This window comes from Stegodyphus dumicola, chromosome X1 (genome assembly GCF_044657685.1).
Source record: "Stegodyphus dumicola isolate Sdum_Otavi_A_Nest chromosome X1, ASM4465768v1".
Taxonomy (NCBI): Eukaryota; Metazoa; Arthropoda; class Arachnida; order Araneae; family Eresidae; genus Stegodyphus; species Stegodyphus dumicola.
The window spans coordinates 13,831,060-13,857,519 of record NC_140780.1 but is presented as its reverse complement, the minus strand read 5'-3'; the positions used below and the strand labels follow the sequence as shown (position 1 = coordinate 13,857,519).

Below are 26,460 nucleotides of genomic sequence, written 5' to 3'. Positions count from 1 at the left end.
CGCTAAGAACGGGATATTTAATAAATAAAGTAAACACCAAAATGTTAATAATAAAGACAAAAAAGTTGTGTAAAGCCATCTCAGTAAGAAAACTGAACATTCATATCATGAACTGACAAAAGACTGGACCAAAAAAAAAGTATGCTTACTCTGCAATACTTACACAGCCATTCTTTCGTCTGCTTAACGTTTCTGTACGGAAATCAATGAAATATCACGTTTATTTCTTCCGTATTATGATACGTATTACCGCAGGTTGCAACGGCACAGTAACACATTTTTCTTCAATATTTTCCCGTTACAAACACTTTATGAATACTAATTCGTTTTAAAAGTATCCCCAGCTATAATTTTCAAGCAAAAGAAACTTCATTCAAAGAATCTAAGAAGTAAAAATTTAAGATTTCCCACTGTGAATCTTTGTCAATAGGCGAGGTGAGGAACCCAGTGACGTTACATTGCTCTCCAACAGGGTTCATGTCGGCATCGTTCCTCTCAAAGGGATGAATCAGCCCTTCTTTTTCTTTAGCCCTGGTAAAATACTACCTTATACAAATCTGTGGCGTAAAACACAGCATCCCTCCAACCATTCAGACGCCAAGAAGCTTTCCTATTTGAAAATACTGAGCTATACCAGGCTGGCGCATTTTACGTCCAAGTTGGGGATAAAATACCCAACAGATACGTATTTTGTTTACCTACGCTGTAATTACAGCAATGCATCTAGAGCTGATAACAAAAAAAATTCTTGTTTACAGGCAGACGTTATTGTAGCGAGAAGAGGTATGTGAAGTAGTCTTGTATAGGCAATGCCTAAAACTTCGAAAAGAGAGAAGAAAAATTGGATTCATTGGCACAGGTGATAAAGGATAATAAAATGCAAAATGAATTTACTAAACATCGAGTCAAACGGAAATTTGCATTTGTTGTGTTTTGGTAGCGAGGTTTCTGGGAACATATGGAACAGCCCCTCAAAGCTCTCTTGAAGAAAATCTTAGGTAGATAATCTCTGACATCGAGGGAACAAGTGGCAGTCATAATACAAGTATGAGTGGAAGTTAAATTGAATTCTTGACCTTTCATTTTGAATAATTCTAATAATATTCTTTAATTGCTGAATTCTCGACCATATGTTTGTATACTCGGATGTAGAAGAACCAGAAACTTTGATCCCTGTACACTTTTAATAGAAAGACAGTTGCTATCACTGCCACAATAAAGCTCTGACTTTGACAGAGGACAGTCTTACATGCCGATTAAAATGGCAATAAATAATAGCAAAAAGAATATGGAGAAATTGACGCAAGATTATTTAATAAACTTAAAGTTTGCTTAGTATCCCAAGTTGGCTAAAAAGGGCATCTGATTGAAAGAAAGCAATATTGTGTTGTTGCATGAGGACAAGATGCGAAGGCTAATGTGGAAGATGAAAACTATCATGGAGGTTCATCCAGGACGAAATGGTAATGTCAGTCTGGTGTGTTAGTTTGCTTAACAGTAAGTTGTTCAAAAGACCCATTCAGCTATTGTATGTAGCGGAACTAAAACGCAGTATCAGTAATTGTCCTTCCAGGATGCCACGATTCAAGACAGCTCGTCGCCACTGTAACATCATCTCAAGAAAGCGGTACATTTTTTAACTCCGTGTTCACAGCAGATTGCTCAAAAGGTTAAAGAGATTCGTACGCTGTGTCTTGATTTCAGATATTCAACCTTAAGAAATAAATAATTTAGAAGCATTAACGCCTAATAATTAACTTAAATGTTTCTAATTCTTCATGTAATTTGTGTTGAGAGTGTCCTCATTAGATGTTTATTCTTGAAAACTTGTGTTCAGCTCTAGATTTGTATTCTCTCGAAGAAAAGATTAGCAAAAATGTAACCTTGTGACCAATGCATCGGATCTACAGAAAACATATATGGTCCTTCAGTGGCGTAGCTAGGAAGGAAAGCTTTCTTCGGCATCCAGGGCGCGCCAAATTGATGTTATGAAATTTTAGAATGAAATGTTTTCCATTCTTGGGCTAACAGGCTTATGTCATTGCGCCAAAGCATCAAGGACTATCTGCCTAAGGGGAGGACTAAGAGAAATTTGCTCCTATACACGTTACACATGGGGCAACCACGAAAATGCCCACCAGCCAAACCGTTTTGCGGGTCAGACTGAACTACCAGTTTTCAGCGACTTTACCGCTCGGCCCCTGGTGGGCCTCTTGAGCAAATGGAAGGGAGCGCAAAATGTTCAGCTGTTCACGGGCTCTAAAAGCCCTAACCATGTCTCAGGGTTGCTTGTGAATCTAGAATGATGTACTCCAGGGAACGAATCCCCATAAAACAAACAGGACACTTATTAAACTTAACGTAATATAACATAAAACCAAAGCAATAAAAAGGAGGTGGTCGGCAGCTCCCTGCGATCCACAGTAAAGTAGGTGCTGGGCTTTCCAGAAACAGTAGCATTACAGTCATAGCAGCCTAGCTATTTGTAAGCAGTTTCGGATATATTTGCAAAGACAAATAAAGGCACTATTTTCAAGTGGCACTCTACTATCAGGTAAAATTCCCATGCGACACTCCAACATCACTAGCACCTTCAAGAATTGGGTTCATGACACTTAGGCAGATGGATTAGCTTATTTATGGAGTAGTGAAAGATGGTTTGAAAAGTCTGAACTTTAGCCACAGGGACAAAACCATCCTGTCCTGGATATAAATCCACTATTCATCCCAATGGACATACATGTAGCTGGAGAAGTTTCTACTTTTAATAATACGATACTTCCAACTTCCAGATTTGGCCAATCCCTTGTCCATTTTGATCAAGACTGCAAGGTATGCAGGTATTCACTGTGGCATGTCTTTCAAAATTCCTGCTTTATTTGTTCCAGCAGATTCCGTCTGAAAAGTCTTAAGGGCTGGCACAGTTACATTTGGAAACACGTGCAACAGTTCTGAAGGGTTAGTATATCGTAACTCGATACATCTGAAGTAATGGAAATTAGACGCTTAGAACTTAGAATAGCCTCTATTTCAGCAAGTAAATTAACAAACTCTTCAAATGTAAGTATTGTCTCTCCTAGAACTCTTTTGAGACGAATTTTAGATTTAGTTCCGCTTTCCTGTATACCATCAAAATGTGGAGGCGGAAGGAATTGTATGCTATTGAATGGAAAGAGTGGCCAAAAAGACATTGAATTCTTCTGACTTACTTAATTCCCTTACCTCTTCATGAAATTTTTTCTTCACTCCAATAAAATTAGTCACATGACTGAAAATGTGCTGCAGTTTACGTTGATGTGCAGCAATAAAAGAATCAGTATTTAAATCTGAAACAGCTTTTGCTCCAAGCAAACTGAATAACAATATAACTCTTAGTAGTTTCACCATGTCCCTTGTTGAATTTCAATGCTATTGGTTCTACACAGTCGATACTATGATGGAAAATGGCCTTTCTAATTTTACTCTTTACTTACGTTGACGTGCAGGAATAAAAGAATCAATATTTAAATCTAAAACAGCTTTTACTCCAAGCAAATTGAATAACAATATAACCTTCACCATGTCCCTTGTTAAATTTCAACATTATTGGTTCTGCACAGTCGATACTAAGATGGAAAATGGCCTTTCTAATTTTACTCTAGATTTTGGCAAGCTACCTAATACTTGAGTAGAAGTATTCACTTTATATCTAATACACAATACATACTTTAATGTAAAACTTTTCATGAGCTTCCTTGCTCCAATAATCGAATAATTTTGCTTTAAAAATGTGATTCAACACATGACTGAAAATGTGCAAGACTTGATTAAGCAATATCATATGTACTTACTTACATGCTGTAATATACTACAGGATGAATTAATTAATAGGTGCTTAGCATCATAATTTAATATAGAATGCTGAATGCGGCTTCCTACCTATAGGAGATGAAAGGCCTCAATGCTGCCAAACCACTATTTTTCAAAGCCTTTTTGGATTTTAATGTCATCTCAAAAATTCACTTGTTGTACCCATGGTAATAAATGCCTTAATGCTTCTTTGTATTATGAAACAGTTTTAAGCAAAATTTCTCTCAAAGGCTTACAACTTGGGAAAAATTTTTTTACCTTGAAAATTTTGGTAAATTTTTTTGCAACAGCACATAATTCGAATAGTTTTTGAAAAGGAAGATGTGTTACTTAAACCCACCAAACAGTATCCAAATTTTCCTTTTCCAAACCAGTATGAATAGAAAATACGGTATTAATCTTTCATTGTCAACACATGCTGACCTGTAGTAACGTTGGGTAGTTCAGAACTAGGCCAAGCCAAAGGAACTCTCAAACAACTCAAACTCTGCCCCCAAAGTACATATCTTACGAGAATGGGAAAATTTTCCTAGAAGCAAGGCCTGAAAGCCTGAATTTTGATGGAGCACAATTCCAAAGAAATTTGGGCTAAACTTCTAACATTTAAGATGTTCAGTTAGCAATGAAGCTTTCCATTTATGAGGATTGCACTCAATTCCAATCTAGGAACAAATAAGGGTTTCAGAAATCCTAGTTTTTACAGCTCAAATATTTACTTTACACTTGCTTTGAATAAATCACTGCTGAGAGTGCAAGATTTAGAGCATCCTGAAATACGCACAATTGCATTTTCTCTGGAATATGCTGAGAAATTTTAAGACTCAATAGCCGAAAATTCCCTTTCAAAATTATTTTGAGCACTTTCACATATGTAAATGTATGTGTGTGTGTATATATATGTATATATATATGTAAGATATAACAAAATACGATAGCTGCTTTAAGAATAATTGGCGACCTCAAAATTAACTATTTTAGATTTGGTGCTCTACCCCTAAATTCATCTGTTCTCCCAAATTCAAGATCTTTCTATATTATATAACAATCAAAGATTAACCAATCATAGCTTATAGTACATTCTGCATGTACTTGGTATTAATTATCTTGGAACAATAAACTACGTCACTCCTTTCCCTATCTTCTGCCTTGCTAACATCTTTGTGCTGCTTCTCTTCTCAGTCTGATGCCCACATCTTACTTTTAAAAAATCAGTGTACATAGGATTTACTGCATATTATTATGATTGGATAAATGTCTACTAAGATGATTTTATATGCATGGAAATAAAGATTGGAATTCATCAAATTTATTTTGCGACGCCGTCATCTGTTCGTCTTCCCACTCAGGTGGCACGACTACACATTAAAAATATGACACACATATATCTGTGTGTATTATTAATTTTTTTAATCTTTATAAACAGTTATGATAAATTTAATCTTTATTGTAAACCTTTAGTGTAAACATCAAGCAAATAAGATCGCAAATTGTTTTTCAAGAGCATATAGTAGTCTTCTGTTCCTGTGCTATCAGCTGGTGCGATAGAAGGCTTCCTGTAATATCATGATGGGGTTGAACACTGAAGCAATTTTGGGTTAAACCACTGTCATAACATATTAACTTAAAAATTATTCCTCAGATATTTATTAAGGTAAGAACATAAAACTATATTTAAAATGAGTTATTCAAGACAGAAATGCCAACTCAAATGATGGACAAAACTACTATGATGATATTCCATCATGACTGCCATATGGAAAGATGAGCACTCATTTACTAAAGAGAAGACTTAATTATTCAAAATGGAGCTCTACGCTTTTTTTTTTTAGTCAATCACTTGCAAAATATATTCTCCAAGTGAAGTGGCAATACTTAATTTTGATAACACATGAAATTCATATATTGAAAGTAATACTTTTTTTCAACATGTTAGAAGCTTTTGTCATTGATACAGTGCATAGTAGCACCAAAAGATTGGTTTCATTATGCGAAGATACCTGTTATAGCTAACTCCTTTTGGGCATGATGATTATTAATTACATTAAATTTTAATCCGACACTCAATCAACATATCATGATACATATTTCAAAACTGATGTACAGTGTCAACCCTGACGAAACACTGCAAATAAAGAAATTTTCAATGGAAAATAAACAAACCAGTGATGGGAACATATCTGCAAGCTAGACAACATTAACTAACAAATGTAGGGAGACAATATTAAAACTTACTTTCTAGCTTGGAAAACTAGTTTTTTATAATGCAAAACTAAATTTCTTGTGAAGATGATTAGTCTAATATAATTTGCTGAACATTTAAAAGGAATCAGTAATTAAACAAAAAACTGTTTATTAACAAAATCAGTAAAATTTTAAAAACAAACAGTTGATACATTATATTGATAAAATTTTAATATAAAAACATATAAGCAACCACAAATTACAAGAATTTATCACAGAATAATTGTAATTTAATTTCAATATCACAGAATACACTTGGTATAGAATTTCCCCCTTTTTTCTTTTGTAAAAATTTATCATTAAAAAATTTTATTACAATATTTTAAATATAAAAATATATAATGAATTTTATTATACAATGCAGAAAAGACTGAACAGATCCACTCAACCATTTTGAATAATTAATGAAGTACAGAATTATAACGACGATAAATTTACATATTTTAATTCTAGTTTTTAAAATCAGCACATTACAAAAGCTAAAATCAGACTAACATAACACAAAATATGAACAATAAAATTATTTCATAAAAATAATTGCAAAAAATGTAACAATTTTAACACATATCAAAATTTTAAATGGTAATAATAGGAATGTCAATTTTTTTTAAAAAACAAACTTATCTGAAAAGTTACAGCCCATAAAAGAAATAGCTATGAGCTCTCCACTTTTTCATCATGTCTCCTGGTTTCTCCATGGATCAACAAACTTGCTAGTTTTTAACCCATTTGGTATGAGTGTGTCATATATGCACCAACAGTAAACATTACTTCACAGCTGTGTGTGTCATATTTGAATCGCCATTTAATTCACTGTATGGCTGGATGTACCACATAGGACTTTTTAGATAGAACGTTTAATTAGTATTTTTTGTTGCCACTAGATGTACCTGTATGCCTGTTATGGGGAAATATATCAAAAGTTAAGTATGTATACCTTCATTCCTATGCAATGTTTTTTATTTTTGGCATTTTGTTTCGGAATGAGAGGGAGATTCGTGGGTGGGTGTTGAGCAATGTAATGTTTCTACCTGCATCATTTGATATAAACAAATGCATGTGTTCTCGATGCTTGCTCGAGGTACTTTTTATCTTTGAGGTATCATAATGTACCAAAAATTGGAACAGTTGAATGACAAATTTAATTTACACAAATTTTTTTCAAAAGTTAGGCTTAGCAGTGCGAATTGCCCGTCCCCACAAAACGATGTATCCAGTTAAAGCGCTGTCCCAAGAGAACACTTCGGTAACAGAGGTGCCCCTCGTGAATGGGTTAATGTTAAGCCTTTAGTAGGGAAAATGTTTCCCAGCAATAAATGACTAACTTTAGACTTGTCTTAATCCACTGCAGATATTTATAAATTTTTATATAAAGATTCCAGCAATGTTTAATCAGTTAATATTTGTATTTAATTTTACTTCAAAATTTATCCATACAAATATACATTAAATTTTATTTTTGCTGTGTTTAGAAGTACTTTGATAAGTAAAAGCTTTTAATCAATCCTTGCGATTTTCTCAGTATAAATATGTAAGCAAATTTTAAAATAAAATTATTCAAAACGCATAATTTTACAATATTTCATTGAATGCTAAAATATTCTAAATCGGAACTGAATTTAAAATAGTGCAATAACCTGAACCATACATTATAAAGGGAATTAAAGTCAGTTTGAAGTTTCTTCAAAATGGTGTCACTGCACAGCATGAAAACCTTCCTGTTTTCTTGCAAAAATCTCTCAGTTTTTTTACAATTTCAAGGCTGGCAGCTTTGAAAGTATTTACTAATATGAAAACTTATCATTACACAAAACAGATGAACTTCTCAAGATACCATAAATTACAGGACACAAATAAAGAGATCTTACTTAAAAGGCGTCAGTAAAAATTTTAACTAGTTCAGAACAAAAGAAGCTTCATAAAATGCTTTCTGATCTCTTATTGATTCGTCACACATAATTTTAAAATACATAACTACATTATATGAATATATTATAAAAACATTAATTACAGAATCAAAAGCCAGCATGAGGAAGACACTTTGATTTCTTTTAATTCTTTGCACAAAAAGGGAATTTGGGTTTCCTTGAATAAATTAAACTTGCAGCAAGATAACTACTTAACTATTTATATGCAATTTAAAGGTTAGCATGATCACATCAACAGAAGGCACAGACACTCTCAAAGAATTATTTGGATAAAAATGACCCATATCAAAATTACTGAACAATTCTGTAACTAAATAACCCATCTCATTCTTTAAACCAATTTCAGCAAGATGTATTGTCGTTGCCACAGCACCAAACTTATAAGGATATCTGCTTAAGATTAAAACAGCAAATGATGTAGCATTATTTCCTACAGGCTGTATTGGACGCTTCCAGATTTCTAAGTGATTTTTCTAAAGGAGAGAAATATAAATTGAAAGCATGAGAAATAAGTATGCAATAAAACATCTGAGCATAAAATGAAAAGAAATTACACAAACTGCATGAAGGTGTGAAGAAATTCATATAAAATGCATCTAACTTGCTCAGTTAATTATAAACCATATCAACTGCCAAGCTAAATAATGAAATATTAGCATAAATAAATTAGATTTTTGAAACAATGTATCAAAAAATGTGTATACTTTGTGTGCTGTTATGTCACTGATCATTAGCTTCCAGTTTCTTCCCTCTTATCACCTTCATTAGTCACCAAATACACAATACAGAATGAATGTGTCTTTTGTATATTAAATTTTCAGCATGCTATAAAACATAAGTGTTTTGGTTTTCATTATTTCTCTAATAATACGAATTTGAGTATTTGCTATAATATTCATTTTTTATTTAATTCATTCATTACATTATTTTATAAATGAGAGGCTAAACATAAAAAAGTTTATGATGGTGCAAAATTATGCTGAGTAATTGACTGACTGAACAAGCTAATTCAGGTTAAAGATAGGATCTTAGCTGTTGCTTAATCACCCAATGGGATCTTTGTGGATTAAGTGATTTAGAAGTAATTTACCAAAGTTAGAATTTATTAACGAGAAAAATCATATACCAAACATACCTCTAGATTTCCAGTTAGTTATATATTACTATACAGAACCTTGATCATAAGCATTATTAGTTTGCTAAATTTTAATGTTTTTAAGAAGGGGAAGAGATGATATTTAGCCAGGGCTAAAGGGCCGGTTCTTCAGCTTCTCGTAGCTGAAACATAAGAAGAGACTGATGACGTAGTTGGGTTCATTTGCTGCTTTGAGGGCCTTCGGTTTCATGAGTATTTGCTTGAAAATCAAAAGGTTTTGAAGAATTGTTTGGTAAATAATATGAGCAAGAGATTTTATCTCATGAAATTCCAATATATATGCATTTACATCTGACCTAGTAATGTAGCTATGACACATTTAATTAAAATATGTATGCGTAAAACATAAGCTTTTCATAAGTCGAATATATATTAAATATGGTTCATTTTTTCTACAATACTTTTTTAAAAATGCATGTAAATAGTAATCCATCGACAAAAAACATTGATAAATTTCTGTATTTACGAAGAATTCTTTTTGCATTAAAATATCACAAATAATATCATAAGTTGCATTACAGAAATATTAAATAAAATTCTGCAAACGTAATTGCACAGTGCACGCTAGAAAGACCTTATACACCCATCTGATTAATAGTTAATTAATTCTAATAATGAATTTCATAATATATTAAATCCAAACAAATTTCACTTCATTTATTTTGTGTTTATTAGCACTGGAAATGAGTTGATCAGATTTTTGTAAGCCTTGGCAGAAACTATTATGAAAGCATTATTATGGATCATCAGGATTACTATGCAGCCTTCCATTTCTCATAAAAATAATAAAAAAACTTTTTAATTGATATTTATATGCTTTCTTATGTATACTCGTGTATTCTTATATTTTACAAGTATGTATTCTAATGCTAGTTTATCTCTATGCAGAATTTCATGATTTATTTTGCATAGTTTTATAAATAGCTACAAAGTGCATAAATCATATAAGAAATTACATAGATAATAAACCAAATAATGATTTAAAATATTATTTTAGATGCAATAAAATGAATAAATTTACATGATTTATTTCCATTTACTTATTTTCTGGTTAGCTTTTCTTGCTGACACAAGGAATGCATACCAATTCAAGTGTCAAACTTATATAAATATTCGTAAGCAGCAAAATAAACGAATCGTGTTCTTATTGACGGAGGGAAGATGTTTTTCAAGTTTAGAAATATGATTTTTTATTTCACCCATACATTTTCAAAAATTTTCTTGATCCTTCGTCAAGGCTTTTTAAAGGAAAATGGCTCATAGCTACCTATGATTTTACACATAATGATCTGATTACAATGCTTTCTGAAATGCCATTTGGAGAAATTTAGTTTGCTCTTGTTTCATTAATATACTTATTTGGTTTTTGGTATATTTATTTTAAACGTACATTTTACCTCCGTAATTTTCCATTTTCTTTATTAATATGTAGCTGGAAAATGACGTTAGTCATGAATGGGATATTAGCCTCGAATCGGCATTTTGCGGATCACTGTAAACGGCATATACTTTTCAAATTGTTCCCACAAAATATTATTACCCTCTATATTTTTTTTAAAAATAAATAATGATGAATCTGCATGAATGTATGCATGTTTCTCAAGCTGTGAAAAAATAACAGTACCTAGAGCCATCAAATTTTGAATAACATAATCCTGCACCCGAACATGGGCACATGGAAGCTCGAATTTTGAATTTGTTTTATTATCTATTTTATATTTTATAAAACTTTAAAGAATTTTTAATTAAGAAACTTAACGACTGCATTGCAAACAGTGGTAACACTGAACGGAAAAAAGCACTTTTATATCCAGTGCGCGAGACTGTCTATCTTAAATGTCAAAGGTATGATGTTTTTAAATATTTTGTGATTTTGCTGTTGAATCGAATTTTATGTACTGTTAATAATAAAAAGACAAAAAAATTTTGTACGTCATCTCAGTAAGAAAACTGAACATTGATATCATGAACTGGGGGAAAAAAAAAAAAAAAAGTATACTTACACAGCCATTCTTTAGTCTGTTTAACATTTCTGTACAGAAATCAATAAAATATCGCGTTTAAAAAGAAATAACTTTCGTATTATAATACATATGACCACAGGTTGCAACGGTATAGGGCCCCATTTTTTGAATATTTTCTCGTTACAAACACTTTATAAATACTAACTCATTTTAAAAGTATCCTCAGCTATAATTTTCAAGTAAAAGAAACCTCTTTCAAAGAATCTAAGTAGTAAAGATTTAAGCTTTTGCACTGTGAATCTCTTATCAATAGGCGAGGTGAGGAAATAATGACGTCACATTGTTTCCCAACAGGGTTTGTCTCAGCATCGTTCCCCTCAAAGGGATGAAACAGCCTTTCTCTTCTTTAGCCGTGATATTTAACGCAAAGATTTTTTTTTTTTTTTTAAAGATTATGAAGTTGAAGGCTTGGATTTACAAACAGCCAAAAAGCTCTGCTGAAAGAATGAAACACTAGTGGAATACCTTGTTAAGGAATATTCTTTGATATCACCAAGAGATGGCGTTAGAAATCCATCTACTGGCTTACTTGATGCTTCCCATTCTGAACACATGACTTGAAATTTTATTCTTCTTGAAAGTAGAATTCGATGGACTACGCAATAAACTTTGCTTTAGATTCTTTGATGGAACTATTCAGTTCTTGCTTTTTGAGCTTTTAATATTCGATTCAGGCATTTTAATCTACATTGTATATATGTAAATACTAAGTTTAATTAAAATTTATGAAAAACCCTCCAGGCCACGCATCTCATTTTGGATTATGAGTGATTCGAATTTGATGTAGAATTTCATTACAAATGGTGCATCGGTACGAAAAAGAATTTGATTAATTTGAAATTTTGTGTTTTTCGCCTTTTGGATTAGCTTCGTAAGCGAAGACTGCTCACAGTAAGTTTCCTTTGATAATTTATTAAAAATGGAACAAAAGACACTAAATAAGAATCAAGTACATATACATGCTTCTGCAACTCAAATTATTAAAAATGCAGTGAGTATTTAAAAAAAAGAAAAACAAGAAGAGTTAGAAAATTCTTTGGAATTGTTAAATAGTAAAGAAATGAGACTACATGATTTAAATGAAAAAATACAAAATTTGATTGAAGATGAATCAACATTAGAGTCAGATATTAACACGTCTATGGAATATAACGATAAAATAATAATAATGAAGTCTAAAATCAACCGTTATTTAAGGAAATACAATACTCAAAATGTCAACACAAATTTAAATAATTCATCTACAGAAGTTGAAACCAAAAGACAGATTGAGGGCAATGTGAAATTGACCAAACTGTTAATTCACAAATTTTCCAGAGACTATAACGATTGGATGAATTTTTGGAATTCATTCAAGGTCATCGAAAAATTTAATTATTTGAAAACTTATTTATGTGGAAACGCAACCTCAGCCACAGAAGGTCTCCCAATCTCAGAGGCTAATTATGACTCTGCTATAGACATTCTTAAAAATAGATTCGGTCAAAGTGACCTTATTATCAATACACACATTTCTAATCTCTTAAATTTAAATCCCATTCAAAGTTCAAGGGAAGTGGGAAAATTGCGAAAACTTTATGATAAAATTAACGTTCAACTCAGACGCCTTTTACCACTCGGTGTGAAACGAGAAACATATTCCAACATGTTTATTCCAATTTTGATGAAAATTGTCCTGAACAATATAACTTTAGAATTTCATTGTACAAATACTGGAAATCATTCAACCTATGATTTAAACAAATTCCTAGACCTTCTCCGATTAGAAATAGAATCGTGAGAAAAAATTAATTCCTTATCCTTTCAACGCAAGTCAAAACCGGAATGAAAAGTATTAACAGATATCCACCGACGCCAAAACATAAACAAAATGTCGCCACACACAAATTTATGGCAGCCACAGCATCAAATCGAAACTGCATTTTTTGTTTTCAAAACCATGACTCAGAGTCCTGTTTATGCTTTACAGTTAATGAGAAGACAGATATTTTGAAGAGGCAAGTATGGTATTTTCTTTGTCTTGCACACAAGCACAAAATTTCAGAATGCCTCCAACGTCAAACTAAAGTTTGTAAAATTTGCAAAGCTAAACATTCAGAAGCCTTATGTTTTAAATCCAGTTCGATAGTTAAAAATACACTAAGTGATAAAAAGGATAGTATATCAATTTAAAGAAATGATACACAAACTAAGGAACAGAAAGAAGAAATTGTTTCGGCCGTTTTGCATAGTGTAAATAACACAATTCATTTACAGACTTGCATGATAAAAGTTAAAACAGCTAAGGAAAAGGTGTTTGTCAGACTTCTCCTGGATAGTGGAAGTATGAACAGTTTTTGTGCTCGCGAGTTAGCAAACAGATTAAACCTCGAAGTCATAAGAAAAGAAAGATTCACTGTCTACACTTTTAGGAATACCTCACCCATCCAAAAAAATTATGATGTAGTTAAATTAACTTTAGAACATAGAAGTTCTCCTGATTGTACAATAGAAGTTGAATTATTAGTAACTGATCATATATCAGGTACAGATAGTTCTCTCCTAAATTAGAAGAAATTAAGCAAAATAGACAATTAAAAAATTTGATGCTCGCAGTATTTTCCTGATTGTAAAAAAACCATGGATATTCTCTAATTGAAGCAGATTATTATTACAACATAGTAATGGGACACGTTAAATACTTAAGCAAAAATCTTGTTGCAGTGAAAACTATTTTCGGCTGGTGCCTACATGGAGGAAAAGGTGATGATGATGTCTCTTTAGCTTTCAATGTAGTTGTAGGGTAAGATTTGATTTCCAAACAAATCAACAAAATTTTGGGACTTGGAAAACTCAGGACTTATTGATAAGAGGGAAAACTTCAATTCAACTGAAAATGAAGTCATCGAATATTTCGATTCAAATGTAACATATGAAAATTCTCACTACAAAGTTAGATTGCCTTGGAAAAATGACACATCAAATCTAAATAATAATAGGGAAATCGCAGAACAAAGATTTAATCGACTTAAAAAACAATTTAAAAAAAATTCTAATATATTTTCCGAATACAGGAACATATTAAAAGATCAGTTAAAACAAAATATTATCGAACCAGTTACAGAAATTTCAAATGAAGAGGATGTCATGTTTTACTTACCACATGCGGAAGTTATATGTGAGGATCGAGCTACAAGTAAATTACGTATTGTTTATGATGCATCAACGCATGCCCCAGGATCCATTTCTTTAAATGGTCTACATGTTGGGCTAAATTTATACCCTGAAATATTCGAAAAATTGTTAAGATTTCGGTATAATCCAATAGCTTTCACTGCAGATATAAAACAGGCCTTTTTACAGATTCTCATACATGAAAAGGATCGGGTCGCAACCAGGTTTCTGTTTTCCGAATTCCCTAACGATGAAACCATTTCTCCTGACATACATAGGTTCACTACAGTTTTATTCAGAATAAATAGTAGTCCATTTCTACTAGCCGCTACCATTAAACATCATCTGAAAAAATATAATAAACTTTATCCTACAACGGTTCACTTTTTGAATGAGAACGTACGTGTAGATGATGTGATTGGAAACTAACCAACGATTAATGAAGCATTAACTACGAGTCTAGAATCGGTCCAAATATTTAAGGAAGCAAGCATGCAGCTTCACAAATAGCATAGTAACTCGAGACAACTACATGAATTGTGGGTGAAACAGGGTATCGTTCCAGATGAAAATCCTGAAGATTTTAATACAGAAAATTTCCCATTTAAGGTCTTAGGTATGGCATGGGTTAATTCAAAGGAATTATTGTATTTTGATGTTCGAAACCTATTGTCTTTCACATCTAAACCAATAGAAACAAAACGACTTCTACAAGTATTGGGTCGGATATTCGATCCAATTGGAATTTTAGGACCTTTCACTGTTAGAATAAAGTGCTTAATGCAGAAGCTTTGATCATCACAAATAGATTGGGCTGAACTGTTACCTGGAGATTTGTCCTCGGAATGGTGAAAGCGGTGTGAAGAGCTACCTCAAATGGCTGAATTCTCCATCTCTTGTTACCTTTCCATGTCCTCAAACTTTAATGTCAAAAATCTCGAATTACATTGCTTCTCAGATGCAAGTGTCAAAGCCTATGGTACAGTCGCATATTTACGTTTCATGACAGATAATAAAGAAATCAAAACGGCCTTTGTCTCTTCTAAAAATAGGATAGCCCCACTAAAACCCCTTACTTTACTGAGGTTAGAATTAATGGGGGCACTGCTATCAGTTAAGTTAGTCCGCAATATTCTGAAAGCACTTAAATTGAAAATTCTGTGCTATTTTTGGACAGACTCAACAATTACTTATTTTTGGTTCCAAAAACAACCCGAAGCCTTCAAACCCTTTGACAAGAATCGTGTCGAAGAAATACAAAAATTGAGCTCATCACAGGATTGGTATGATTGCCCAGGTGTCAACAACCCTCCAGATCTCATATCTCGGGGAACGAATATCTCTAAGTTAATAAACGAGGCCATTTGAACACAAGGTCCCCAGTGGCTTCAACTCCCTTACGAGCTTTGGCCAAGATTAGATAATAAAGAAACAATAGATGAAAACAAACTGGAATACTGAAAGGAATCCAGTGATATACATCAACTTGAATGTACAATCGAAAAAAGTACAGATGATACTTTTGACATATCAAAATATAGCAAATTGGAGAAGGTGTTAAGAGTTACTGTTTGAACAACACGTTTCATTAGAAAATTAAGAAAAACTAGCGACATTCAAGGAACTCTCACAGCTGAAGAGTTACAAGAAGCAGAAAATTTCTGGATAAGATCAGAGTAAAAGAAGTTTTTTGCCGAAGAATATAAATCCCTCAAAGAAGGTAATTTGGTTGGAAAAAATTCTCCTTTGTACAATTTTCTTCCCTGCATTGACGAAAAGGAAATCATGAGGTTGAGAGGAAAATTGGAATTTTCTGACTTCTCACTAGATAATAAACATCCAATAATCCTACCTAAAAATTCCCAACTGATGATACTAATTGTACGCAAAGAACATGAGAAGATAATGCATGGAGCAATTGCTGCAACTTTAGCTAAAGTCAGATTATGTTTCTGGATTCCTAAAGGACGACTGTTAGTCAAAAAAGCATTAAAAGGTTGTACGATTTGCCAAAAATATTTAGCTAAACCAACAGACCAGATGACATGCCCCTTACCAAAGGATACCAAGAATCACCTCCATTTGCAGTCTGTAGAATTGATTTCGCCGGACCAGTTCATGTAAGGAATTCTAAAGACACTCGAAAATCCTATATTGTTTTGTTCATTTGTGCAGTAACCCGAGCACTGTACACTTAGAACTTGTATCCGATATGTCAACAGAATCCTTTTTACTTGCATTTCGTAGATTTTTGAGCAGAAGAGAAAACTGCGTAATCATCTACTCTGATAATGCTAAGACCCTTAAGAGGACAAAGAAAGAACTTGAGAATTTTTCAAAAGTTTTAAAAGATGACAAATTCAAGAATTTCATTGCCAAAGAAAGAATCCATTGAAAATTTATAATCGAGTGAGCCCCATGGTGGGGAGGGTTTTATGAGAGACTTGTCAGATCTGTTAAAGAATGTTTAAGAAAAATCGTAGGAAGAGCACTGTTGACCTTCCAAGAAATGTCTACACTACTTGTCGAAGCAGAGTCAGTTCTTGATTCACAACCTCTAAGTTACGTTTACAACGACAATGACGAGCCACAACCCTTGGCTCTAATGCACTTCCTAAACATTGGACAAACTGATTTGAAGTATCCTTTGACTCTTGCTAGAATCATCGGTAGAGAAACTCTGTTAAAAAGAAAGCATTATCAAGAATTGCTGTTAAAACAGTTGTGGTGCAAATGGAAGGAACAATATTTATGAGATCTTAGAACTGCCCATTTCGTGAAGAATCCGAAACTAGAACTAAAAGTAGATGTTGTTTTAATTGAAGGTGTTATGGAAACTTGGCAGAAACATAAAAACTATTCTTGGACGTGATGGTTAAGTCCGATCATTCGAATTAAAAACTGGTAATGGGACTTTAAAATGTACTGTTCAACATCTATATCCTCTTGAACTTTGAAAAAAAAATTGAACTTTAACGATTTTATGGTGCACTTTTTTCCAATTAATGATTAAATTGAATATCATTAGTTAAGTTTGTTTAGTTAAGTTGAAAATATTTTAAAAATTTAGTTCATTTATTAATTGATACATGTTGTGTATAACCCATTTTGTAATTGAGGTGATTGACTATTTAGTATTTTTAATATTTTTATAGAATAGTTATTTATGTACTTGACTGTATGTATAACTGAGTTAAAAGAACTCTTGTCAGAGTTCAGGTGGGGAGTGCGTTAAGGAATATTCTTTGATATTGCCAAGAGATGGCATTAGAAGTCCATCTATTGGCTTACTTGATGCTTGCCCTTCTGAACACGTGACTTGAAATTTTATTCTTCTTGAAATTAGAATTTGACGCACTTTGCAATATAATTTGATTTAGATTCTTTGATAGAACTATTCAGTTCTTGTTTTTTGAGCTTTTAATATTCGATTCAGGCATTTTAACCTACATTGTATATATGTAAATATTACGTTTAATTAAAATTTATGTAAAACCCTCCAGGCCTTGATTCGAATTTGATCTAGAATTTTGTTATAACCTTGGAATAAAACTACGTAGATGATTTACAAAATCCTTATTTTCCCTTGTTCATAGTTACCAAAATTAAAGAAAATTGTCCCTTTACTTTTGGAATCATGCTAGTATATTTCGTTTATAAACAGCTTACTTGACTTATTAGGGTACAGAGTTTCAGTATGTACAAAATTATGTTTCCTCTGCAAGTCCAACAAAAGAAAATTAATAGCTATAAATAATTCCTCAGCAAGTTCCACAATTCATAATTCATACATTCATCATAATTGCAAAACTGAGTACAACAAACTGAATTGCTACATGAAAACTAGATATTCACTTTTAATTTATATACAGGTATATTACTCAGAGTCAACACTTAGTATATCAAATTTGTAAGCTTAAAATTAAATTAATGCTAATAAATGAAATATTAAAAATTAATATTTAACTTTTAAGGGAAACTTTTATTTTATGAAAGAGAAAATGTCTTTAAACATGAAGTATCTAATTAGACAGATATTACCTTAAATATGCGTTTCCCAGGCAACCCAAGACTATCTTGATTAATAGCAATTACTTTAGTATTTAACAGAATCTTCTGAAACTCTACATGAATGTCTCTCAAGTCATTTGACATTAATAAAGGGCCAGGAATCATAGCCCACACTGCCATTTGTGCCCTTGCCTGACCAACTGTTAGACGGGGATTTCCAATCATTAACTGTAACAAGAATGACATTATTGGAAGAATACTGCAGAAAGTCTAAATTTTACATTTTGAAACTAATATGTTGAAATTAACATGAAATAAGCATAACTTGTAATAACTTTACCACACAAATTAATATAAATTTAATATCAATATTTTAATTATAAACAACATACCATATCAGGATCACTCCAATGACCAGGACCAATGTGGTGGGATAGAACATCCTGATTATCACCGAAGAAATCAATAACTTTCTCAATACTTTTCCAAGAATCATGAATATCATCATAGATTCGCCACATATTACATTTATGGGCTATTAATTTGTAATCTGGCTGTAAATAAATAAACTCAGTAAATATAAAATATTTTAAACAAATAATGAAATACTTCAAACTGAGCTTTACCAGATTTTACTCATGTAATTTTAGACATTTAATTTGGAATCTGCAACAATATTATGTTCCAGTTAGGTAATTTATATTTGTTGAAAACTGAGAAATGTACTGGAGTTGTCTTAATTATCTCGATGATGCTTTATCATTTTTCTGTTTAAATGCAAATATAAATGGCTTGTGATCTGTGAATATCATGAACTCTCATCCATCTAGCATATGTTTAAATTGTTTGATGGAAAGGCAGATACTTAAATGTCCTTGATCCTGTTTTGGAATAGAATACTATTGGTTTCCAGTCTTCATAGCTCTAGAGTCTTCTAGTCTCCAATTGTCAAATTAGAGGCGTCTATTACATAAAGCACTAATGTTAGATCTGGTTTAGAAAAGGTTAATAAAGCAGCACTGGCTAAATCTTCTTTGCATTTATCAAAGGATTCCTTTGCTTCTTCTGTCCACGGAATTTCCCTTCGATCTTTTTTTTTTTTTTTTTTTTAAACCTTTTAAATATTCATTTAAAGAAGCATGGGTATTAGCTGCAACTTTTAAGTATCTTCTATAAAAGTTAATCATTCGTAAAAATGTACAAATGTTCATGAATAGTTTTAGGAAGTCTTGTAATTTGTTATCGCTTGTGCTTTTTCAATGCTATAACTTATACTTGTACAATAAATTACATTCTGCTGAGGATTCACAAAAAGAGTTTTGCTGGTATAATGAAAATAAAAAATATAACTCAATAATTTATTCAGGTCATTAAAAAAATTTATTTTGATAGCAAAATTAAGACACTTTGCCAGCTACCTTGATATACAAGGTGCATAGGAAAGTTCCTTTAACATGAAAATTCTTTAGAATGGAAAGAGCTAAAACTATGCAAGTGAGGTAATGGTATAGTACAGCAACTACATCCTACCTAATGCAAATGACAGCAGCACCCCTAATGGCGAAATCTGGAAGATAAGCATTGCAAATCGAAAATGAAAAGAGAGGGAACAAAATTTCCAGTTAGAAACTTTAGAGCATCAATTAATTAGTACGAGATGAGATTTGTTTCACATGAAATAAACTGCCATTTGTATACCAAAAAATGTCTGCAATCAATGCACTACATTTTGTGCATTTGAAAGGAATAGCCATAGGTATTACGGAATACACACCTTTATACTGCATATGGTGTGGTGTATTTAATTATGGCAAAGCACACTAGAGCTATCTGCCTAAGGGGAGGGATGCCTTCGTGGAGGACTTTCTAAGGGAAACTGGCTCGTATACACGTTACACATGGGGAAAACCACGAAAACACCCATGCAGCCAGCTCGTTCGCGGGATTCGAACCTTGGACCGAACTACCAGTGTTCAGCGACTTTACCGCTCGGCCGCTGGTGGGCCTTTATACTGCATAAAATACGTACTTATGTCAATACAGTTAGATAACATCACACACACCAAAAAAAAAAAAAGTGAAAGGTTTGATTTTAAATTACGTCCAAAGGCGCATTTTTTTTAACATTTTCTCTGTTACCTTTATTTATTAAATATCATGTTCTTTGCACTTAAACCATAAAATTCAGTTCAAGAGCAATATCACAAAATAGTTTTAAATTGGGCATATCCCTTTAGAATTTCGGATACAGAGTTTCGCGCGATGGAAATAAAAAAGTTTTTTTTTGTGCAATGTTCCATTACTCGTTTTGAAATCCTTGAGTTTGTTAATCAAAAATTCGTTAAAGTTTTACAAAATATGAAATCGATAATAAAACGTATTCCAAATTTGGGCTTCCACATGGCCATATTCGCAGTAGGATTATGTCATCGAAAATTCGATGGCTCTGCGTACCGTTGTTTTATCACAACGCAAGATATATACATACATTTATGCAGATTTTTCATTATTTAATTTCTTCAAATATAATGCAAGACTCTAACATTTGGTGGCAACAGTTTCAAAAGTGAAACAGACATTTATAGTGAACCAACGCAGAATGAAAACAATAGTTCTTCAGGGACAAAGCCCCTTTGGACTTAAAAAAACACTAAGCAAACTGTCACGGTGATAGCTCTTGGGAGTGAGGATGTAGGCAAAGCATATTTTGCTTCCCTTAAATAAAGCTAAGATTAATCTAAATAAAATTAATGCTTTATTCTGTAAATTAAAATTAAATAAGCTAACACTGTAGCCTTTACATTTAAAACCATTTGAGGGAAAGATAACGAGTATAATGATAACTCAGAACACACACATTCGCCGGTTCCGGCGTACATCTATACATACTCGACCAAACCGCTGATCTTGACGCCATCGGCCAATCAGCTTACCGTTATCACGTTAGCTTACCGCCGATTGACCTGTGATCAAAATTTGCATGAGGAAAACTAAAACCAACAAATGGCCCTCTTTTCCTCAATCAAAGACAGAAACAAAACTTACACAGAATTACAGAAGCTCATATCTCAATTCTACTATATGAAAACACTTACTATCTTTTAACACTAAAAACATCTAAACAAAACTTCCTTAAATTAACTGCATTCGCCGCTTTTGTAAATAAGTCCACAGTATTTAATTTACTGGTGATAAATTCAAGGTCAAACACTCCATCATTTACTAGTCTTCTAATAAAGTGATATTTTATGTCTATGTGCTTAGTCCGGAGATCTAGAAAAATCAATGGCAGACTTGTTATCGCAAAATAGTTTGCATTCTCTTATGTTAAACTTTTCCATAATACTTGTAATTCTTGAAATTACGAGTTTTTAGTAATTTCATCTTGTAAGATATTTTTTGTCCACATTAATTCCTTCACTGCCTTTGATAAGGCGATATACTCCACTTCCATGGTTGATAAACTTACACATTTTTGTTTAAGAGTTTTCCACATTACCGGTGCATCATCTAAATATAATATAAATACTCCCATGGACACGCGGTCATCCCTATTGCTTGCATAATCAGCATCTGAATAATATAAATTTAGATTTTTAATCCTCGATAAGTTTAACTTATATAATTTAGTACTATTGAGATAAGGAAGCAATTTCAACAATGCTTCCTAGTGCCTAATCCCAGGATTCCCCTGAAATTGTGATAAGATATTCACTGCATATGTAATATCAGGCCGTGTCCTGTTAGATACAAAAACTAAACATCCCAACAGATTTCTAAAACACGAGACAGTATGCATTTCTGCTCTTGTAGATGGACAATATAATTTTGTAAGAATAGTGCCTTTAGCTATGGGAAGTGAAGTTATTGGTATCTGGAAATGTTTAAGTTTTTCAAAAATTTCTTCGATATATTTTTGCTGACGTATAAAAACACCATTCTCGTTCGCTGAGAATTCAATTCCAAGTAATGTTTTAGTTTTGCCTAATACTTTAAGATAAAAAAACTTACTTAGCTGTGAAATTACTTTATCTATACTATATTGATCTTTACTAAAAATCACAATATCATCTACATATAACAAGAGAATTAATTACATTTGAACTCTTATAAACACAATTACACCATTGTATTTTAATAAAATGTAGATTTTCTCAAGTACTTTCAAATTCACAAAACCATTCACGGCTGCTTTGATGTAGACCATAAATGGCCTTGTGTAATAAACACACTTTATTTTCCTCTTCAATAAATCCCTCAGGTTGGGACATATATATTTTCTCATTTACGTTTGCATATAAATATGCGTTCTTTACATCTAAGTGACAATTAATTCATCCATATACATACCAGTGTAGTGAAAAATATTCTTATGATTCAAAATCTTCACCTCTTTTCTGCCTGAATGCCTGTGCTACTTAAACGTGCTTTGTATCTAACCACTTCATTCTTTTCATTTCTTTTTAGCGTATAGACCCATTTGTTTCCTAGCACAGTTTTATTTTCTGGCTTTTCGACTAATTCCCAAACTTTTCTTTTCTTCATTGTGTCAATTTCTTCTTTCATTGCCTTATCGCATTCTTTGGCATTTACTGATTTTTATGCTTCTTTAAAATTTTGTGGGATAACAATTTCTACGGAATTTGCCTCTTCGGGCATGGAGTTAGTCTCTTGTTCTACAAAATTAACTTTTCCCGAGGATTCGTTTTTTCCACTAAAATCAAACTTATATTTTTCAAATTTAATATTTCTTGCCTCACAATACTTTTCAATATCATTATAGGATCTAAAACAGGTGTCTGTTCCCTCTACATAATAATATATGTCTGTACGTGTTCCGTCTGGTCTTTTAACTGCTTTTCTTTGCCAGTTTAAGTCTGATACTTTTTACGGGGTAGATTTGTCATCTGACAACTTTATTTCTTCTCTAAAAGTTTCCTGTTCTTCATCTGATTCTGCTAATAGCTCAGATTCCTCTAGTCTTTTAAACTTAGTTTTTGATTTCTGGTCCAGTATGGCATTTGCTGCATTCAGTTTTTCAACAAACTTCACATTACAGGTTTCTATTAATCTGCGTTCTTCTGGCAGCCATATCCTATAACCTCTAGTTTCCTTCGCGTATCCTACGCTGATTCCTTCTTTGCACCTCATTTGTAATTTATTTCTAATCTATTTTGGCATGCCAACATAGGCTTTACAACCAAATACTGTAAAATAAACAACACCGGGTTTTCTATTTAGGAACATCTCATAAGAGGTTCCATTGCTTTTATGACATACTCTATTCCACGTATGTACAAAACAGCCAAGAGCTTCTGCCCACCATTCTTTTCCCATCATTAAGCATAGCTTTAACTTTGTCTAATGCCATTCGGTTAAAACGTTCACACACACCGTTCTCCAGCATAAATTCTTCCAATAAATTTTTTCCAGCATAAATTCTTCTCTTCTGGGGTGTACACGTTTGTGCGTTCAAAACTAATTCCATTTTCGGCTAAGTAGCCTTCGAATTGCCTGTTACAGAATTCCTCACCATTATCGGTACGTATACTTATTAATGTTTTATTCGTCAGTCTTTTCATTTGCCTATGATAATTATTAAAGTTGTAGAACGATTCGTTTTTATTTTTCATACAATACACTGTTAATAATCTACTATAGTTATCCACAATAGCGAGGAAATATTTACTCTCACCATTAGATGGAACTGGAAGTGGGCCACAAACGTCTAAATAAACCAACTGCAATGGTTTTTCCGATCTCTTTGGAACAGTTTTAAAAGTTATTCTACTAGATTTAGCAATAATACACGGTTCACACTTCTCCATTGTTTTTTTTTATTTCTGGTAACCCTTTCACGCATTGATTTTTACTAGTATTCTTAATATAATCAAAATTTATGTGGCAAAATCTCCGATGCCATAGCGTCGCATCGTCTACTTTATTTAATTTTCCAATTTCTGTACCGTAACCAGCTTCCTTTTTATCTGTTGCATATCTTATTGGTTTTACGTCATAAAGTCGGTCGTATCATTTAGCATAGCATAATCTATCCCAATTATTAAAGTATATCCACATCTTCCCTTTTGAAATCCCAAAATGAGCACTTGCCTTTTTTAACCTTACTCCCGATAGTAAATTTCTCCTTAGATTTGGATTATATAACACATTATCTAACTTAATCCAATTTATTCAGTTGCCTACTTTTACTGCAAATTTGACAGTACCCTTTCCTAGTACTTTACTTTCACAATTTCCTACAGCTAAAGACATACGTATATCATTTATTTCTTCAAAATTTATCATTAAATTACCATTATTACAGAAATGAGTTCAGCTGCAGTATCTACGACCCAATTAAATTTATCTGTGTTACCTCCTTTATCTGTAGTTGTTACATACTTTTCTACTAACATTAATTCTTTATCTTTAAACTGTCCACTTCTATCGTCTATTTTAAACTTCTGATTTTTACTTACATTTTCTTTACACTGAGCGATTACGTTTCCAAATTTATGACATCTGAAACAAGGTCCTATCCTATTCTCATATTCCCCATTTTTTTTCTTAGATTTAGTTTTTTCCCTGCATTTGTACTAATAGTATTGAAAACGCTTACCCTGCTGTCTTCTAAATTGGCATTTACCTGGCGAAGTCGGCTTTCTTCCCTTACGAGTTCTTCAGCAATTTTTTCCAGCATAAAATCTTCGTCCTTCCACCTATAGATCAACTGTACAATGTCGGAGTATTCCTGGGGTAATCTCCTTATTGCCTGAAATCCTTTAAAAAGATCTGCCAAATTGTGACCAGCTTGAGCCAACTTATTTGCAGTCATTCTTATCCTCGCAATGAATAACCCTATTTCTACATTTGGCATCTATCTACTAAAAAATTCATCCAGTAACTAAATTATCCTTGCTCTTGTTTTGAGTTCGAATTGCTTCTGTAGAACTTCCCATGCTTCTTTACCACTTGAACATTCTTGTATCAGAGGCCTGAAATCAGTTTTAATTCCATAATATAATGTAGTGAAGGCTCTATTCTCTCTTAGTGTGAATTCCTGCTTTTCACGCCTTGTTGCACTTTTATCTAATTCTTCTTCTTTGTCCTCTATGAAGCTCCAACAATATCTATCCAGTAACAGCATTTTCATATCCACTTTCCATCGATCCCAGTTGTCATGGTTTAACAGCTCAAAACCTTCAGGTAGTAATGACATCTGCAATTAAGTGTGAGCACAACAATTTGAACAAACTAGTAAGACAGCTTCTTTTCTTGGATAACGGCCCTATTTACCCACATTCCTTCAGTGCCGAGTTGAACTGGGTAACAGGCTAGCTGTTGACGCTGGGCCCCTCTTATATATAGGCAAAGCATATTTTGCTTCCCTTAAATAAAGCTAAGACTAATGTAAATAAAATTCATGCTTTATTCCATAAATTAAAATAAAATAAGCTCAGCTCTGTGTACCTCACTTACACAGCTGTAGCTCTCTCTGTTTGCAAGAATTTGCAGGTTAAAGGGACTTTCCTATGCAGCCAGTATATTTGATGGTCTTGGCTGAGCAGCGAGCTGTCATTTTAAGAGAATTTTGCAGCCATTAATGACAATGTTTATGTACTCCAAAAAGCTATACATTCTCAGATGTTCATCAAAAGTGGTGATCCTGAAGAAATTAAGTGAATCAATGTACGTTGACAATTGTGTGGCCAGCCTTGATACTATTGAAGAACTAAACACTTTCATTAACAGGTCGAAGGAAATTATGTCGACTGCTAAATTTGATTTAAGGGGATGGTGTTACAATGAACCTAGCAGTGAAACTTTGAAAGGAAATCCTTGCAGTGAAGACTTCGATAAAACCGCATCAGTTCTGGGGTGGAAATGGAATTTTTTAGATAACACTTTGTCCTGTGACTTTAAGGACAATTCTGTGAAACAGCCTGTCAGCAAAAGGAATATACTGTCAATAGTACACAGGATTTTTGACCCAATTGGGTTTACAGCTCCTGTTACTCTGATTCCAAAGTTAATGCTTCAAGAATGCTAGAAACAGGAGATTTTCTGGGATAACAATTTACCTAAAAGCATTTCAGAC

The 26,460-nt window shown here is 32.8% G+C and overlaps 1 protein-coding gene across 6 annotated transcripts in view; it reads right to left on the bottom strand.

Moving 5' to 3' along the window:
• Window positions 1–6,188: 6,188 nt before the first annotated feature.
• LOC118184115 (alpha-N-acetylgalactosaminidase-like) overlaps window positions 6,189–26,460 on the bottom strand; it is a 53,062-nt gene continuing 32,790 nt past the window's right edge. For 4 of the 6 annotated variants that reach the window (XM_085808141.1, XM_085808142.1, XM_085808139.1 and 1 more), the window contains 3 exons: window positions 18,755–18,916; window positions 18,393–18,590; window positions 6,190–8,491 (listed from right to left, as the gene is read on the bottom strand). In XM_085808141.1, the coding sequence (XP_085664267.1) occupies window positions 8,210–8,491; window positions 18,393–18,590; window positions 18,755–18,916 (642 nt within the window). In that variant the 3' untranslated portion in view covers window positions 6,190–8,209. Of the gene's footprint in view, window positions 8,492–18,392; window positions 18,591–18,754; window positions 18,917–26,460 lie in introns of all 6 variants that reach the window. The other 2 variants (XM_035353765.2, XM_085808143.1) reach the window with 2 other exon arrangements.